The 19,532-nt window shown below is 37.5% G+C and overlaps 2 protein-coding genes across 3 annotated transcripts in view; both read right to left on the minus strand.

The window, feature by feature from the left end:
* Nucleotides 1–9,422, minus strand: part of LOC132113726 (dystrophin-related protein 2-like) — a 115,794-nt gene extending 106,372 nt beyond the window's left edge. Inside the window, exon 1 of the mRNA XM_059521668.1 lies at nt 8,473–9,422. The gene's annotated coding sequence lies outside the window, so the exon portion shown is untranslated. The remainder of the gene's footprint in view (nt 1–8,472) is intronic.
* Nucleotides 9,423–9,567: 145 nt separating this feature from the next.
* On the minus strand, nt 9,568–18,232 carry LOC132113727 (centromere protein I-like). 2 transcript variants are annotated; one of them, XM_059521672.1, is made up of 20 exons: nt 17,948–18,232; nt 17,547–17,684; nt 17,241–17,359; nt 16,611–16,718; nt 16,434–16,482; nt 16,274–16,320; nt 16,049–16,138; nt 15,821–15,952; nt 15,504–15,626; nt 14,202–14,322; nt 13,969–14,063; nt 13,625–13,742; nt 13,403–13,467; nt 13,046–13,155; nt 12,008–12,143; nt 11,699–11,823; nt 11,083–11,131; nt 10,556–10,774; nt 10,098–10,139; nt 9,568–9,965 (listed from the first exon to the last, which is right to left on the minus strand). In XM_059521672.1, exons 1-20 carry the CDS (start codon nt 18,102–18,104, stop codon nt 9,825–9,827), a joined length of 2,184 nt encoding a protein of 727 aa, XP_059377655.1. In that variant the 5' UTR covers nt 18,105–18,232; the 3' UTR covers nt 9,568–9,824. The 2 variants fall into 2 exon arrangements, with proteins under 2 accessions (XP_059377655.1, XP_059377656.1); XM_059521673.1 differs by lacking the exons at nt 9,568–9,965; nt 10,098–10,139; nt 10,556–10,774 and adding an exon at nt 10,804–10,988.
* Nucleotides 18,233–19,532: the final 1,300 nt, after the last annotated feature.

The following is a 19,532-nucleotide window of genomic DNA, read 5'->3' on the forward strand; positions in this document are numbered from 1 at the left end:
GTGCTTTTGCACCAACATTTTTGCCATCTATTACAGCTTAAGCATCAGACGCCCCGGTGTCAATCCTCCAATAAAACCAACTCTAATGGGGAAACATGTCATTTATGAGAGTCATTTGCATTTAAATTCAGCTCAAGGATTGAGGATGTCAAGCTGGAAGGCCATGAAACAGCAAATGAAACTTCAATTGACGGGGAAAACTGTTACACACAATATCAGATGATGATCAGATCTGCTTGAAGAGGCAAGGCGATAATAACAGACAAGGAAATGTAATGGATATTGAACTTATTGGAATAATTGTGATTGGGACTTGATTATCTTGGGGAGACACTCTCTATCCAGGTTTAATATGCAGACGCCATCAATTTTATCTGACACTTGGAATGAGAGCAATGTTTTTGACGGTCAATCGTGTAGAGTGAATCATGTAGATGATGTTTGCCAAGGCTTAGTTAATAAATTCCCTCCACATAAATATTCATTTAGTGCACTTACCAACCGGTTCTGAATCTAATTAACACCATCAACAGCATGGGTTAAACAGATCAAACCTATATCTGTTCCAGTCCTAATGAGGACTAAGCACATTCAAGATTCAAATAACCAAATAATTTTGCAACTATGACTGTGTTTAAGAAAAAAAAAAGAATTTCTTCCAATCTGGACTAGTGGTTTTAACTACTGTTAATTGAATGTGAGACAATAATTTCAAGAGGATCTGTTTTAGTGTACAAATTTGCCGACAACCCAAATACTGTGCCAGTTTTAACAAGATTACAGTAAGTGGATTATACAACTATGCGGCATTCTTAAATCTGACACCTCTGTCACAGATGTGAAGCGTAAGCAGGGATCGTCTTCATAAAAATGGCATGTTTAATGTCACTGCTATATATGGGCTATAAAAAGAAAAACACAATGTGAGCAAACATTAAAAAAGATCAAATGGGCACAGACACTTTTTGCCTATAGCATCTCAGCAGTAAGACCTGGTTAGCGCAAGTAACTTAATACTGTTTAACTGAATCATGTAACGTCAAAGGCATGCTAACACTACATTAGAGACACTTTGCCTACTGCCATAAAAATTGAGCCTTTCACAGAGGACATTACAAATCAGAGTTTGTCCTCTGGAGGCAAAACACATCTTGTATAGCTCGCAAGATTATGCCTAGTGTAGATTTATGCCAGGTTAACATTCATTCGCCTTCCAATGACTCATCTGATCCTCATCTAAACAGATCAGGAAAGGGAGAAAGAGCACTCAGAGGAGATCAGCTCTAAAAATAAAGAGGAAAAGGCATGATTAGCATATACTTCCTGCTCCCTTTCTTATGCCAGTGTCTCAGCAGACAGGAGGCAGCAGATTGTTTCAAATCTCCGGCTTCTCTGGAGCGCCACAGGCTGTGGAAATCACAAAGCCACCCTTCGCGCTATTAGCGCTGTGACCTCAACAGTGTTAAATCAGATATTGGGTGCGAAACTAGCGGGGAAGAGGAGGGCTTTAGCACGTGTCATTGAGGTGGCTGGTTTTAAACCATCCTCGATCATTCGTGGATTTTCAAAAAGGTCAAAGCCAATCCAGGCAAAAAAGGTCATGCTTTGACACAATCACACAACTGAATCATTTTGGATCTGGTCTGTTGAACAGCTTGCAGGCTGTTTAGAATTGAAAACTTTGGGTTAGATAAGGGAGAAGGTCAAGTCGTCGTGGCCCGTTAGATACAATAGTTTTAACAAGAACGCTATCTGGAAAGATGACAATCTAATAATTTCTCAGACAGTTAGATTAGCCTGAGGGATACGTTTGGACCTATGTGAGCTCATCGTTTCCATAGGAACATAACATTTAACAGTCATCAGTGCTCTCAAAATGAAGCAACAGATGGGATCAAAAAGCAGAAAATTATGAGGATATTTATGATAAATGAGGAAGGACTGTTAACAGACATAACAAAATCAACCTTCAATCGGATCTATTTAATTTTAAATTGAAAAGCACTATAAAAATAAACTTGAATTGAATATATCAGCTGTAAGTATGAATTTAATATATAAAGAAATAAAAAAAAAAACTTCAAAAGTGTAAAAAAAAGTAACATTATGATTATGATGATGATGATGATTATTATTATTTATTAATAAAAGTAAAAATAAAATGTTTATAATGCTAACATTATTAGTATTATTAAAATAAAAGCAATAATAAAAATAATAACATTTAAAAGTGAAGAATGATAATATGCTTTTTATTATTATTAATCTTATTTATAGCAATAATCATGTGTTTTAGCATAAATAACTTTATCTATTATTATTACTACTGCTATTATTAGCTAATAACAACAACAACAATAATAATAATAACAACAGTTTAAATTCAGTTCTTTTACAGACATCTTGCCAAAGATTTTAACGAGTCAAATGAAATTTCACCTGCAGCTATAATTGATTCCCCTTTTGTGTCTTTAGTACTGCAGAACAGTGATGAAATTTTATATAAAATGTGAAGGAACAATTTGAACAGTGTTTTAAGTATCACAGCGCCCCAGAGAGATGGCAAGCAAATGGACTGCATTAATAACCCACCAATAACAAAGACAAGAATCAGATGCTGCAGGCAAAAGTAAAATATTCTGCCCCCAGTTTCTTGTAATGGTTATAAATGGTAATTTTTGTTATGAAGATCAAATGCTGTAAAGAGTCACAGCTGAATTAAAACTGTACAACTATATATAAGCATGCATTAATTCTCAAAACGATGCTTGCCGATGCTGTCACAACTGATGCGGAGAAAACTGCTAGGTTTAAGACTGTGGCAGACAAGTTGCCTCTGAACAAAAGGTTTTGTACATACTAATTAAAGAAGAAAGAATAACTTCATGCCTGTAGAGGTCTATCGGTCCTCCAAATCAAAGAATGAACAACATCTTGATAGGAAATGATCTGAAACCATTCCCTTTTAATGAATGCCGCCTCTCCCCTCTCAGCCCAGCCAAAAAAAAAAAAAAAAAAAATTTAATGAAATGCACCACTAATAAAGAACATTCTCCAATGCAGACTCCAAATAAAATCAGACAGAATTAATTACAGTGGGACAGAATGACCTTTTCAGCTTGATAAATCATAAAGCGACGTTAGGCCTGTGGACATAGAATGTCTGGCTTTGATAAACAATATCCTAACTCCTGTATTGACCCGAGAAAAAAGTGAATTACCAAACCAAAGATATTACCAAACCGAGTTCCGACTGAAAGCGACTGTCTATACCGGGTCTCTAAAGCATTTTCTTTCTGGATCCCTCATATATTTCATCAATTAAACTATTTTTTCCAATCATGATGCAGTCCATCATTCGATCTTGAGTCCAAACAACCTTTCTTTGGGGAAAATGCACCCCACGGCTTTGAAAAGAGTCTTTTAAATCCATTTCTAAAGCAGCTGCATGTTCTGTATACCTCCTTATAATGAATTCCACATTTCAATCACAAACCTATTCACAGAAATCATGATTGACTGGAGTGGGAAGGAGATTGGGCACTTGACAGTTGCCAAAGAAAGTTTTTACCAATCCAGAAGTAAAATCAAGCACAAATCTTTCATAACCATTTTTGATATGATATTTAAACTTCATCTTTAAATGTCAACGATATAGGGATGTTTATTTCTTGCTTGATGTTAATAACAAGGTTTTACTATCTACCAAGAAGGCAGCTTATAAAGGGGTCATGAACTGAGAAATCAAAATTCCCTCGATTTTCACATGTAAGAGGTCATTTTATTATAAAAACGTGCTGTAAGTTTCAGAACTCAAAACTTTCACATTAGTCTAAAAACAGCTTATATTGAAGCCAATCTACCAAAACAACAGGTTGTGTAATGTGCCACTTTATGATATAATAGTGGCTATACACAGCCTCCCCATGAAGATGATCAACGCCTGCTTCTACATCACTGCCTGTTTAGCCCCGCCCACCAATACACATGTAGTAGGTAAATAACGAGAGATCAAATGCAGGTGCACACAGAAACCAAATGATAAAGATGCTCTGAAGATAAAAAGATAGAAAAAACATTGCATTGTCTTCCTTCTGATCCCAACATTAGGAAAGAGTGGATGAATGTTTTTAATGAAGTTTCGGACAGCGTTGTAATTTTCCCACGATTCATTTACAAACAAGGCACAATTCGCTGCAGGATTTTCAGAAAGACTGAAACTAAGAGACATGCTGTGCAGCTTGGATCTGACAAAAATGTCTCACCACAAAAGTGTGAGTAACTGTTTTTATTATGTGGTCATTATTGCTTTGTCAGTTATTACAGATCGTTTGATATGTACTGATTATTTCAGAGTAGCCAATACCTACATTTTTATAGTGCATTCTGTGATGTTTTCAGTGCACCGGAACAATTTTGACAATGGGACTCCTTGGGTAATATTTCTGAACTGGAGAACTAATAGTCAGACTGCACAAATTGCAGCCAAAACCAGTCTACTAATTACACTTTAAATTTTAATGTACTTATGCAATTAAAAGTTCAGTCAAAACACCACCACCAACAATACGCGTGTCAGCATCTTCAGGTGTATAGTCACTGTAACTACTATCTGTTCCATATTCCATCTGTCCTTTGTCAGTGTAAGAAAAATAAAAACAAGAAAGAAACCATAAATATTTATTTAAGGAGGTTTACACTGCATCTCTCATGGTGTGCCAGCGTGTCTGACAAAACAGGAGAGCAAAGGTACATTCATCAATGTACCTGCGGATGACAGGGATGAAGAAATACAGCCGTTTCTCACTCAGCCACAGAAGCGTCAGGCTGATAGACTTTGCTGGATGCCTGATATCTTCTCTGAGCACACATCTGTAAAACTGAGACAGTGGTGTCTAACTCCATAAACAAGTGGGCAGATAAATGAGAAAGAGTGACCAGGATTCAAGCGCAGTCACCTGATCGAACACCCTTTATTCAACTTTGTCCTTAAATGTTTGTCAGCTGTGGTCACCATTCACTCTCTTTTAGTCAATTAAAGTCATTTAAAATAAATAGTTAATTAGCAGATGCTTTTATCCAAAGTGATTTAGCTTTATATGAGTTCCAGTGGTGATAACTCATGGCTTGCACCATACAGAGATCGATTCAACATACTTCTGATCACCAGCCAAGAGTGTTACCCACTACACCATACCACCCCCACAAAATGTGTGTTTTGTTTTGCATTTCTTTCTCCAACAGAAACCATTTAAAATAATAAAAAACAGGCTTTGGGCATTACCTTTGCATTTTTTTACGCTACATCTTGCTGCAAGTGGTAGAGATGAACAATGTCCCCTTATCAATCCATATTAAGGGCACCTTCTGAGTTTTAGTCTGAGCTGGTTTTCGGGAGCAGTGTGCATGAGGCCATGCGGTGCAAAACAGTAAATAAAACACATAAATGTGCCACTGCAGACAACCAGCAGACACCAGGCCTTTCAATGTTAATAGGAGAGCATTGGTTACCCGAGTTTAAATAATGGCCTTCTGCTTCTATCTCTGGGGTCAGGTACCCTAGGTGGCTGGATTTATGGAGTTAGCAAATTGCTTTTCTATCCTCATTCTTTGCGCCTCTTTCTGTCTGCTCATCCTTTCTTTCAACTCAGAGCGTGGATGATGGAAAGGAACAGGGGGGTGACGGGCCTGTTTTTCACCACCAGAGAGCAGGATGTGTCTAAAGGCCAGGGGAAAGCACAGAAAGACGCTCATCAAAGGCACAACTCTGCCGACACGTTCCATTACCTAGATGTTTCTCACAGCGGTGAGGCTGCTGCCAGTCAAGAGTGATTGTGATGACTGAGTACGTGACTCCGCTTTTCAACTCTGTGGGCTCAGAGCTGTATTTGCCGTTTCCCTTGACTACCAGTTCATATATCCTATCACGACTGAGGCAAACCCAGGCTGTGGGATTGCCAGCAAAAACATCAAAAGCCAGACTGAGATAAATAAGATTACACATTTATATAACCAACATAATATGGTCCATACCTAAGGAACTCGCTAGACTCAAAGAAACTAAACAGATTTGTTTATGACAGTCTTTGCAAGGCACTGTTTTGATACTCATCAAACATTCTAGTAAGGGGTTTGTTCTAGTTCCATAACTTGTTAACCCACTGGCATTTATTTCAGGAAATGCATATCTAGTTTAATTTAAAACATTAGATTATGGCATACAGAACCATCAATCTGAACTTTGAATAAATTTAGTAAAGTTCCTCCTGTGTCGCCATAACTCCTGACATTTTTAGATCACTCTTTTAAGTGAAGCAAAAAAACTTAACAAAAACAAGGGAAACTTCCCCTGGTAGTTCTCTCTGTACAAGACGCCGTCTGAGAAAATAAATAATGTAGTCCAAACGTACATGCTGATGATGTGCAGAGGGAAAACAAATCACCAAGATAATGAGTTACAATTCAGAGGTGTAGTGGCAAGCACCACACCAATAAATGTTCTTGTCAAAACATTTCAAAGTGCATCCAAAACTTTGTCATCAGAAAACACTTGCTGTTCATCACATATTCACAATGACGACTACAAGTGAGGGAATGGGCATGATCTGGGCAAGAACAAACGAAGAAAGAGGACTGTGACAAATAAATGTTGAATGATTGGTAAATGTATTTTCAGAATAAGCTATATAATTGAAAATTCGTAATTCAGGTTTTCCATGTTCTGTAACTCTGAACATAAAAGAAATGGTAACAGTAGGCTAAGGGAAAGGGTGAACTTAAATGATCTAGAAAGGCGTTTGAAAAGGGGGGGAGGATTATGACAGTGGCATAAGCTTTGAATGACTCGTGTGAATAACAAAGAGGATGAGCTGATAACTCAGACTGATGACTCTTGATCATTTCAGCAGGATCAGTGTCTAACACTCAGATAGGGAGAGACACTTATTATGTTTCTTCTTTTTGTGGCTGTTCAGCATGAACTGCCACCGGCTCCAAAGACTGTCAGCGTTTCAAAAAACATCAAAGCAAGAGTCACAATAGTGCTTTTAAAGGAGCTTCAACCTCATAATACAAGACTGTGCCACAACATTGAAAATTTATGAACGTGATTCGGAGACAAATGTCAAAACCCACACACATTTCATTTTCAAAATGTGAAGCACTGTCTGCCTGTAAAGAAGAGAGGAGGGAAATCAGACTTAATTTTAGAACAAACACGGAAATGCGTCTAGAAACATTTCCAGTGGCTATGAGCAACCAAATTTGTCAAAGGTTTTTATGCTTGTGAACCGTGTTCTTATTAACAACTTATTCAAGAAGGAATGATTCCTATGAACCGGTTTTCATCAAAAGCACATGCACGGTATTGATTGATTAATTGATTGATGATGGATGTCTGATTAGGCTACCAAAGGAACGAATCTTACATTTGACGAATGAATCATATGAGCTGTTTTTTACTACTACATTAAAACATCCACCATTACTAAACTAAAATAGCACGAGACCGTTTTCTGCACTAGCTTACTATTAATACTGAATCTACAGCTGAAGCACAACAGTGTAGACCCAAAGAATGAATCATAGGAGTCTGTTCTTTTAGTGAATCAAAACCAAATAGCGTGCTGTGTCCAGTCTGCCACCTGCATGACTCTCATCTACAGGTTCGGTTTTAAATTAAAAACACTTACGAAACCAAATGGTTATTGAATTAAACCGTCTCTTTTACAGTAACAAAAAACATTTCAATTAAAATAAAGACAACTAGGAGTCGTTAGATTTAATAAAAAAAAATAGACAAGTTTTTTTTTACTGTTATAATATTTTATGGGAAAAACGTTAGGCCTACTAAATAGGCTACTTTCACTTAATACATAGTTGTTTCCAATTATTTGATTGTATTCTCTTTAAAAATAAGTCTACGTAAACATACCTTTGCAAGAATTTAATTTTTCCTGATAAGTTAGACCTGTTCTGTTGAAATCTGAAATGACATGCAAAGCGACTGCTGGACAATGCAATAGGAATTGCATGTTTTCCCCCTCCGAATATTTCTTACACAAAAGTACTAAAAAGAACGTATAATGAGAAAAGAATCGATAAGAAGCGGAACTAGAACCCTTAATTCTTCACGACTGTCGTTCCTACAGATCACATTGACACGCTTAAATCAATTCAAAGTCACCGGTAGGTCACCGTCATAAGCGTCTCTTACAAGATATTTTTCCTCATAGAGCTTCGGACAAGACGACTAACCACAAGATCTGCTTCACTGACTTGACGTGTCAACCGGTAAGATCACATCATCAGGCCTTTCTCATGACAGCGATCGAAGAGTTTGCATTAATAAAAACGGGCATCTCTCTCTTAATTTATCTCCAGTCTCTAAACTGAAACTTAAAAGGCTTCGCGTGAACGCAACGGTTCTAACCATCATGGCACATTTGTCAAGCACAGCGAATGAAGTCCTACCTTTTTGCTACGAAAGGTGAGAAACTGCGAAAGTGGAGCACTTCAGATTTCCATTTGACACGGACGCTCAGATGAAAAGAGGAAACCTGCGGGATGAGAGTGGAGAAGTGATTATCGGACAGTCGGCGATGAACGAATAATCTCTCATACATGAACAAGGACATCAGCCGAGCAAGACAGATCGCGTAGTTCTGCGCTCGTAGAATTCATCGTTTTGAAGTTCTGTATCCGTCTAAATTCGCGATAACGCATGAGCTGTAATCCCGCAGGTGTGAACGAATTCTTCTTTCACTCCACATGAAGTTTGCCGGACGGCATCGTGACGCGCTTTCGCTGAAAATAGCACGAACCAGAGAGGGGACACGTCGTCGCGAGGTATCTCCAGAGAGAGCCAGTCATAAACACGAAGATGTGTCACGCAGAGTGGAAGGCGCTCACATTTGAGACGGGCTGAACAAGGTAAATCCATAGAGCTTTCCTCACAGCCTCACACTGCCTTGATGCTGAAATTTCCTATGCACTTGGACCAAGTTACCAAGGGGACGCTTACAATGTTTCTGTGAAAAACAATGTTTTTTATTGATTTTTCAAAAAACAGGCTTTGTGGGGTTTGATTTACTTAGAAGCAGAATGCTTATCATTTGCATTCAAACTACATAAAATCTAGTTTGAAGTCTCTGAGCAAAAAACATTTAAATGACAAATTGTGTATGTTGAATTAAATAACCATTTTTAACAATTCATATTTTTAAATTATAGATTTATCAGTACAATTAAAAACAGATCTGTTGTGTGAATTACTTTTAAAATAACAACTATACTCTGAGTCATACAAAATCTCAAAATGAATGCAAGTAAGCTGGTCCAGTTTAATGTACAGTTTTTTTTTTCTAAATGGCAAAAGCCTGTATCATACTGCTTTGCCTCATGCTGAATCTGAGAAAAAAGGATTTATTTTAATGTCAGACCAATCAAAGATACATAGATGCATTAGGTTCAAAGGAATAATGAACAAGACTAATCAATCTTTGATCACCAGTTTTAAATCGTTAAAAATAATGGGATCTTGTATTTTAGATGGCAGTTAAAGCAGTCATACTTGTTTTTTTTTTTATATAAAAGGCTTTATCACAATGTTTTAGTTTCGTTTTCTGTGCACAAAAGATAAAAAGCAAAAAGGGGCTAAAAATATACACAACACTAGAAAGGATTGGAAAGTAACAAAACAGCTTGTAATGTACATTTAGTATTTACAGTTATGCAAGTGGTTCCTTTCTGCCCTCTAACGGAGGATGACTATAAAATATATACATGTTTTATGAACCCCCTGACACCTGGACTTCCTGCCAGCATCAAGTCTGACTCGTGGGCTGCCTGTCATCTTGACTACTCAATCCGGAGCCATGGCCAGTGTTGGTCTGAATAAAATTGTTGAGGCCATCAAAGCCTTGATTAAAGAGAAACTCCATATACCAGTTCCAGTACTTCCCGGTCTGCAATCACGAAAAGAAAAGTCACTGTGAGGAATATTACAACAGGATATGACTGAGTAAAAACAAGCTCTCATGCTGATCTAAAATAAGCAGTTAATAAAAAATAAAAAAGAGATGATATAATGTTAGTACCTTTATGAAACCGAGATCCACATTCTTCCTCTCTGGCCAACACTGATAAAGAGAACACATAAATATTCATTGTTCTCCCCTTGCTTTAAATCTCAGAAGTACACTGCTGAATGTTGCAGTCAGACCAAAAAAGGTACTTGTATTATTAAAGATAATAAAAACTCCAGTCTCATAGTTTCCATGAATAATAAAATGTGATTCTGTATTAATGGATCCTCTATAAAAGATAGATTAATACCACATTTATCTCCTTGTCCAATCCTAAAGTTATTAAATTGGAGGATGCGCTGTCCCTGGTATTGACACACAAGGCTTTACACTTGATGTAAAATTATCTAATTATCATGCGCAGCGGAGTCCCTTTCCTTCATTCCAAATGAGATGACAGTCAAGCAGAACTGTACTGTTACAAGCTCTTGTGCTTTTAAATGTCACTCGTGTAACAATATCTCACTCACCCTCTGATGAAATTCAATGGCATAACTGAAAAGCGCTGGGTGGTGGATTAGGTCAAAACGGCACCAGGGTTCTGCCACTTTGCTTAGAGAGATGAGATCCTTATCAATCTCAATGTCTGAACCAGGGATGCACCAACAGGAGTTCCACATGGAGTTCACCATTGCTTGAAGGTTCCGATTAAATTCCTTGTACGTGTTCCTGCTAATGTGGAATGTTTGCTGTAATGTAAGAAAATATTAAACATAAAACTAAGAGAAAAAGTCAAGTCCTGTCAAGACATTTTAAGCTCAATAAAAATGTGGAAATTCAAATGGGATTCAATCAAGACTCCCCCTGTCATCTCCAGCAGGTAAGGTGATGATTACAGCAATGGCCTCCAGGAGCTTCATTGTAAATTCTTAAAAGCTTGAAGGTCCTTCTAATTTACCCCTCCTAATTAAATAATTCAAAAACAAAACCTCTTGCATTCGCACAGTTGGCATTTCATGACTTTGCTGTTCATTTTACGACACTGTATGCTCATTACCTCTCTCTGTTGCTCTTGTTTCTTAGCCAAGGTCAGATTCTTCCGGTACCTGAGAAAAGGAAATAACAACAGGATTTTATTAATAAAGTTACTAGCACATTATACAATAATTGATCCTGTTCTATTAAAATAAAAGATGGGACATGAAATTGTTAGGTCAGATATACACTAAAAGTTTAGGGTCGAAAAGTAGTAGCTTGGATATTCTTCTTCTTAAACATCTTAATTTCTGTTTCATGTGGCATGATGGTGAGTAAATGACAGACTTGAGAATTTGGGATGAACTATCCTTTTAAAGCCTTCACAGCAGCACTTAACGTTAGCGTGCCGAAACAGATGAAAGGATCTTCATACTTAATTTCATCTATTGCTTACAGGCAACTTGCCATAACAATGTAATGCATTTGAAGGTTCAGGCTGTTGCCCTCAGTTTAGCCAGCAGCACACACACTGCCATGGAACTGCACATGCAATGAAGAGGAACTTACCTTTTCCTAGCTCACTCACCCAAAATTAGTTCTAGAAGATGCCTTTAATCTAGCATGGTTAACATCTCAAACGGATTGACCAGAATGATAAAATGACCCATGAAGCCATTATAGCTCTCATATAATACCTGTACATGATGTAACCAAGTCGATCCACGCTCACTGAGTCTGTGGCAAAGAGAGCTGGGTAGAAAACCCCAGCCGGAGGCATGATGATCAGAGGCAAGCTGTACTTCAGAAACATGTCACACACCTAGATAAGAGGAGAGAAAAATTACTGTATTTTATCACAAAGAAATTAACATCAGTTTTTGTTGTACTAAATAAACTAGGCTCAAATCAGGACACAAATCTTAGTGAAATTCAGGCAGGAACTTCAGTTGATGAGACTTTGCCAAGAACATCCCGTTAATTAAGTTAATCATAGCTGAGTGTACCGTCTCATAGAAAGCAAGCGTCTGGTTGAGCAAAAGAACATGGCAGTTCTCCAGACGGAGTCCCTCAGATGCCAGCAATCCCACAAAGCGAACCAGCTCCATAACAGAGTCCATGAAGCCAGACAAGGTCATGGTCCTAGGAAAAATAGTGTATTATTCTTTTCACTCAATTTTTTGAAAGCATAGACATAGCTTTCCCTGCAGAACGTCCTATATTTATCCAGGAGAGAACAATAAATTAGCTTTAAATCACACCTTGTACACACCAGATGTGTCTTTGTGCTATGCGTGGCACCCACACAATTCACACATCACAGACCCAGAGCAAAAAATGGAATAGGCATATTGCACACCAGCGCAGTCAAACAGGGTTTTGCCCTTGATCATAATTTCTCCTTCAGCTGTGCACTTCAGTAATGTAATAAAAAAAATGACCAAATCAGCAGCGAGAGAGAGAAGCAATACACGACAGGCGAGGGGAAAAAATCCTCCGCACTTCATTACACACCGTTCCACAGAACACTTTTAGGGCAAACGAGGTTCAGATGGAGCCCGACCACAGGAGCAGTTCATTGATCTCTTTTAAATATAATATATAAAGAAACCCACAGTGGTAAACCTCAAGCGAGACTTTTAAGAGTATAATCGCTGGAGTGTGGTACCATTTCTTCAGAGATTATTTCTGCAATGTTTCCCAAGACAGTGAGTTTTTGACAGAGTCATTATAAACACACAGGGCTCGGTAAAGTGCAAGTCACATTAAAGACAACAGCATTTGCATATTATTTAAATTCTATAAAGCAACATGCTTCCAAGACTATTCAGCTGGTAACAATGCTGGGATTGTAATCAGGATTTGATTGGACCATTAAAATTGAAATATTTTTGGTCTTAATATTTTCTCTGCCTACATGTCCTTGGTACTAACAAAAATAAAAGTTCTTTATTTTTAAGTTGTTTTTGTAAACGAATAAATTGTGCAAAATAAAATTAGGGGTCATTATTAAACTAAATACTAGACGTAATACATATACTCACATGGTGCTGTTGCTGTTAAGACTGATGTCTAAACCGCCCTCCAATGCGCTGACGGAATGCCATGTCAGCCACTTAACCAGCATGCTATTCAGACACTCGATGACACTACACTGTGAGGAGTACAATGTGAAAAGGCACATTCAGAAAAATCAAACCTTGCTTTCAATTGCTGTGAGCTTAATCACAACACCAAACAACATCACAGAAAATGTAACAAGGTCATGACTCTGTGTAGAAAGAATAACTCACTTATGTCTGTCTCAACTGTCTAAGCATTCATTGACAATCTGGATCACATGACCATGCTCGTGCTTGATACAAACAAACAGAAAGAAAGAAAAACAATACAATACAAACCTTGAAAAATACTGTGGAGGTAAAATAAAGTTGCTTCAGTGGCTCAAAGAGAAGTTTATGCATGTCTACAGACAAAGAAAAGAAACATTAAGTTACAGTTTTACATAAAATGTTCAAGACAACAAAATATGATGTCTAATCAACGAACAATGTAGAAATTCCATTATCATTCGTTTGTTCATGAATTCCTCTGGTTGCAGCAGAGGTAACTGGGACACTTACAGATGCTTGGCATCAAGGGGATGTCACTAAGAAGATCCAGGATCTGCGGCCGGAGCAGAGAGCCGTCCCACACACTCAGAAACTTATAAAGAAAACTCTCCGTACTGGAGAATCCCTCCTGAGAAACATGTAAAAATACAAACCTGTCAGCAGGGGATTTTACAAGTGGGAAGATCATACAGGAATGCAAAAGAGACAGAAAGGAAGGCAGAAAAATGATTGATAGATGTCCTGGGGTTTGTGGTATAAACTGCCATATGTTTCTAATATTAAACATCCAACCTTGAGGCTGCCAAGGTTAATTTCCTATTGGGTAATATTTGTCTTCTGCTGCTTGGTCGTACCTGCAGGAACTGCTGTGAAAAGAGGATGGTGCTCAGAAAGCGACGGGCTTCAGAAGTGTTGTCAGAACTCCCATCCACGGGACATAGTAAAAACTCTGCCCAAAACATACAAGAGCAAACTGCATTATGGTACTGAACTGAAATTTAAATGGGAATTATAAAGGCAGGGAGGGACTACTAGAGAACTTCAGATAAGCCTGAAAAGGTTTAGCATTGTGACATGGAAAATGTACCCTCTTGCAACGAGTGTCCAAGCCAAAAGTTAAGGCGCAGGGAGGCAGATTCATCCTGTACACAGTCCAGGTAGTGCAGAGCCAGAGATGATCCCAGAAGCGAACCCATCTGGGCAGGCAGCTGGAAACAAGGTTTGACTTTAACATTACACAGAAATATGCTATAAAACATGCATCTGCACAACATAGAGACAGTATATCATAACCAAGAGCTGTCAAAACAGCTGGAGGCAAATAAACCAATTCAGTCATACCTCTGACTCCTTTGAGACCTGTACTGAAACTGACAGTTTAATACAACAGTTTAGATGACACTTTCCACCATTAAACATTATCACTCTTTACAAAAGCTGTAATTTGTGTCAGTCTGCAATCAGCCTCCTGACAATATGGGAATACAACAAATAATAAATAAATAAAACTAAGTGACAGATTGACAACAGACATGGCTGATTCTTTCTGTAATTAACAAGCAAATGTATCATTCATCTGAGAAACGACTGATTCTAATGACGGAGTTGCCACAGTGAGAAAGAATCAATGATCTTTCCCCATGGCCACAAATTAGCTGTTTTTTTCCACATGACTGACTCGACTGGCTTCTTTCTCAGTCCTTTCCTGTTGCAGACTGCAAAAATCTCTCTAAATTGGTGCAGAAACACTATTCATATTCATTTTGTGCTGAATGAAGCATAAATGTCCTTTAAAAGGAGATTTAATAAGGCTTATCAGGTTAGTGCATCCATCAAGTAGATTCTTTGCCAGGTTTAATTGGATTCTGTAAATATTTTATGACTTGTCAATTGAGTGTGATATATATTGTTTAGTACTTACAGAGATGACAGTGTTTATGAACATTAGACAAGTCAAATATGTTTGACTACTTATAAAAACGATAGTTCACTCAAAAATTACAGTTCTGTCATCTTAATTTCTCACGTTGTTCCAAACCTGTATAAGTTGCTTTCTTATATTGAACATAAAAGATATTTTGAAGTTGGTGGTTGTCATTGACTTCCATAGTATTTTCCTACTTTCTTTTAATGACATGCTCATTGATCAGTCTTGTGGAGGCTTGGCTCCACCAAGTGGCCAAACTACAACAGTGCAGATGTGTTTTGGTCTACTCATCAAATCGGGTAAATTTGATTAATATTATGCAACAAGTCATTTTGTATTTAAAAATCCAAGAAAATATATTCAGTTTGATTGCCCAGTGTCTAACAAACAAATGGCCCCAAATAATGCTTCATTCTACAGACAACATATGTTGTGAGTGAACGAAAAAGATGTGTGCATTACCTCTATATTGTGAATGTTCTCCAGTAGCTCTTTGAAGGAACGGAGCTCCTGCAGGCAGAACACCTTGTTGGAGTTGCTGTCGAACGCCGAGCTCAAGGGAGGTATTGCTAGGTGATGTAGTTTCTATGGACATTAGATACATCCAGTTTATAGATTCAAAATGTAAGACTCTGACATTTTCTTTTTTGCTTTTAGGCAAGTCCAAGTGTTTTCAAATTTGAAAACAACTGTTAAAAGTTGTGATGATTATTACAGCCCTTATTTAACAGTGAGTGTTCTTTAAAGCTCTTTACAATATTACACAGATGACTTCTTACCCTCTTTCTAGTGGACGGCTTCTCTTTCACATCCAAGCTGAGGCTCTGGTCAACTAAAACAGCACCCTTGTTTTTCCTCTGCACAGCACTCAGCGCTACTTTCCAGGTGGAACTGTGATTCTTGAATCCAGTCTGGGAAAAAAAAAAAAAAAAAAAACTACAGTCTAAGAATCTGAAACACCTGGCAGAAGAACAGAGTTCTGCTAGAGAAGTATTAAATACACTAACCCTCACTCTTGACGGAAGAGAGAGCGTCACTAGGTCTGGGCGAAACACTTTGTACAGAGCTAGAAGTTGGGTGAGAAATGGTTGTCTGCCCTAATAAGAAAAAGGCAGAAACACAAAGGTACTCGTCAAATGAAATGTATACAATCAAAATAAACATTATCTGCCACTACAGTTAGTAAACATTTATAATAGGGACATTAAGGTGTTTATTTTGATAGTCTTTACCATTTTAGCTTGAATATCCAACAGTTTCCTGACTCTGTACGGGTGAACTAGGAAAGCGGGGGGAAAATAATAATAATAATCAGAATAACAAGTAAATAACATCATGTACTATTACAGCATACACAGATAAAAAATGTCAACCACTTAGTCAACAGCTCACCATGTTCCCTCATGGTTAAAAGGTACAGCAAGTGGCAAATAAATGGGCACTGGAAGAAAAAAAAACAGCCTAGTAAATTAACACAAACATTTAATTGTTTTATGCAATTATAAAATATAAGCCAGTATACTTACAACATACATTTTCTAAATTAAGTATTTGCAGAGCACAACTAACCAGATTTTCTTCTGTCACAAAGCTGAAAATGAAGCCATAAATGGATCTCAAGTTGTCTTTGCAGTCAATCAGGTCAAAAACAGTGAGTACCCAGCGGACAAAGAGAACCTAAAAGAAAACATGTTACTAAGAGACTGAACTGAATGTGTAAAATGTCAATGAAATTGAAGAAGTGACAGATTATGTAATTTCATATCGTGACATAAATTTACAGTATAATGGATTATATAAAAAAATAAATAAAATAAAAAAACACAATTTGATTTGGGTTATGCACACAAAAATAGAGTTAGAAGATTTTTGGCCTGCATGGGTAGGTTTAAGCAAAATAAATAATGGTCATAGCCCTAAAAACATAACCAAATAAAAATCTGTCATTTCACCATGTGTCTGAGACATGATTTTTTTAATTAAAATTTAAATAATTAAATAAAAAGACCTAATCAAAAATTGTATAAACAAGGTTAAAAAAATTTAAAAAGGAAACATATGACTATTTCACAATCAAATCTATAACATGTATTTAGAAAATAGATTACTTTTCATTTTCAACATTAATTTTGAGACCTATAAAGCAAAAGTAAATGACAGCCATTTCACCAATGACCAGGTACAATCGACAGCCCTTACCTGTGCATTCATTGGCATTTTCCCAGCACATAGCCAGGACACCCCCTTCACAACTGCCTCCTGCGGCACCACTGTGGCAGGTACGAGAAACTTCAGCATCCGGGTACAGTTCGCAGTTCCTGTTGGGACAAACTGAATTTAATGATCTGCGCCATAAACGACTGAAACCATGGAGCAACATTAGGATGAGATACTGCTTATATGTTTGATTGTGACCTGATTGCTAAATTTCTCATAATGAATCCATGCTCATGTAAACAACTAAATTACAGCTGAAGAAATCTGTGCATCCCCTAATTGTATTACCTGCGTTGAGACTTAGAGCCAAGTCCAGAAGCACTGTGATGAGCTCCGGTGGAAGACCCTTACTGAGAGCCACTGTCTCCACCACCAACATATTCCTCTCCAGCTCATCATTCCCCCTGACTACTGTGCCAGCTTCCACTGGAACATACAAAAATACATTTAAACAGATGTTATGACAATTAACTTAGATGGGATCCAGTATCTGATGACGACACCCTCACAAAGATAAACAAAAGACTTAAGTTAACAATCTTGAAGAGTAATTGTCAGAGCAGAGGAACAAAAACAAAAGAACTGAAAGAACAACGAATTTAATTTAAAAAATGCTTTTTACTACTAAAGTGTAATGCACTAACGTTGCTTTTGTAATCCGTTTATATAATGTTGTAAACTGCACTTACCCTGAGACAAATACTTCACCGCGAGACCAAAGGGATCCGCCTCGCCTTTTCGCTTTTTCTTTTCTGCCAAACGCAAACTTCTGTTGCTCGCAGAGAGGTCTATTTCTCCAGACGGCTCGGAGACTAAACCCGCCAGGTTAGATAAATCGGACATCATTCGCTACATTATATTATTATTTGTTATCTGTCGTGTGTTTTTCTCGGTCGCTGAAGTAACATATTCAAACCAAACGCCAAATCTGCCGCGACCGTTTGGACATGCGCACTGCATCACTTCCTGTACGAACTGAAAGCGGCTATGTTATAATATTAATTATTATATGATTGTTAATATATGGTTATTAATATATGATTGTGTTTTAGAATTGACTTTATTTTTTTTATTATTTTTTTTGCCATTTAAATAGTAACATTGCAAATTATATGCGCCTGCAAATAAATACCGCAAGAAGTTACACTAGAGAGCATATTTTACACGGATAATATTTTATACACGGGTACTAGGGCTTAGAGAAATTCCTCTAATGGGTGGTTTTGGGCTTAAAATGGTCTATATTCATAAAAGTCCGAAATCTCGGTATCACTGCTAGGCTACTACCAGAGAATGTCTAATATGGCGAGAAGTTTCACTCTCACTACACTTCCGGCTTCTGAACTGGTTGCAGTTCCACTCTGACTCCATATGAGGGCGCTCACATGACGAGTGCAGAATGAATGGAGGTCAATGGCGGTATACCCCTCAAAATCCAATTTTCTCAAGATTAAATTTTTTGTCTAGTAATTTGAATGTTTTATTCGAAAGGAGATGCAAAGAAATTACACATTGCTGTGTGTTAGATTTTTTAGCGCACTTATTTGCTTTAAAAGCTCTTTTAAAATGTCAATGACGTCATACACATTCACATTCATTAGCAGAATGCTAGCGTGTTATGGGCAACAACAACTCAACCTGTAAGAAATCGAAAGGACATAAGTACTCGTTCATTCAACTTGTTGAATGACCCATGTTGAACTTGCAAAACCTACAATCAGATCTGAGATTTCTCAACGGCAATCGGGTGAAAGGGACAAATTTAGCCGTCTAGCCCCATTGACTTCCATTAATTTTGCACTCATGGCGATCGCCCCCAGTGGAACTCTGGTGGTACTGCAACCAAAATTCGGTACAATAGGACTTAATAGGGAGTGGGAAGGCTCTCTCCGTAGACAGGCTCTGCTACTACTGAGCACCAGAGCCTGATCCACTCGTCTACTTCATGTGATGTTTTATGGTGGTTTGGAAACTAACGTAGAAAGGTCATGTCTACCACCTACTGGAGAGCGTGTGGAACGTCAAAGTGGTGGAAACATGAATTAAAATATACATTATAGCAGTAGAATATCAGACCAAATTATGAGACAAGAAGATACTGATTTTACTATATTTGATAAATAGATATGTTGGTATTAAAAGTTAAAAAATGTAAAAGAAAAAAAGGCTGTGTGTTGATACTACAATGAAGAATATACTACTCAAGTACAATATGCTTTAAATATTTATTTTGGTGGATTGGAAATAGTTTTTTGAGGATATTTGTTTGTAGAA

Source organism: Carassius carassius, chromosome 33 (genome assembly GCF_963082965.1).
Source record: "Carassius carassius chromosome 33, fCarCar2.1, whole genome shotgun sequence".
NCBI classification, from domain to species: Eukaryota; Metazoa; Chordata; class Actinopteri; order Cypriniformes; family Cyprinidae; genus Carassius; species Carassius carassius.

Coding starts and splice junctions, on each gene's coding strand:
- LOC132113727 (XM_059521672.1), bottom strand. CDS start 18,104: ATGATGTCCGATTTATCTAACCTGGCGGGTTTAGTCTCCGAGCCGTCT. Junction 13,156..13,402: donor CCTCCACAGTATTTTTCAAG/GTTTGTATTGTA, acceptor TACTCCTCACAG/TGTAGTGTCATCGAGTGTCT. Junction 10,775..11,082: donor AACAAGAGCAACAGAGAGAG/GTAATGAGCATA, acceptor CTTACATTACAG/CAAACATTCCACATTAGCAG.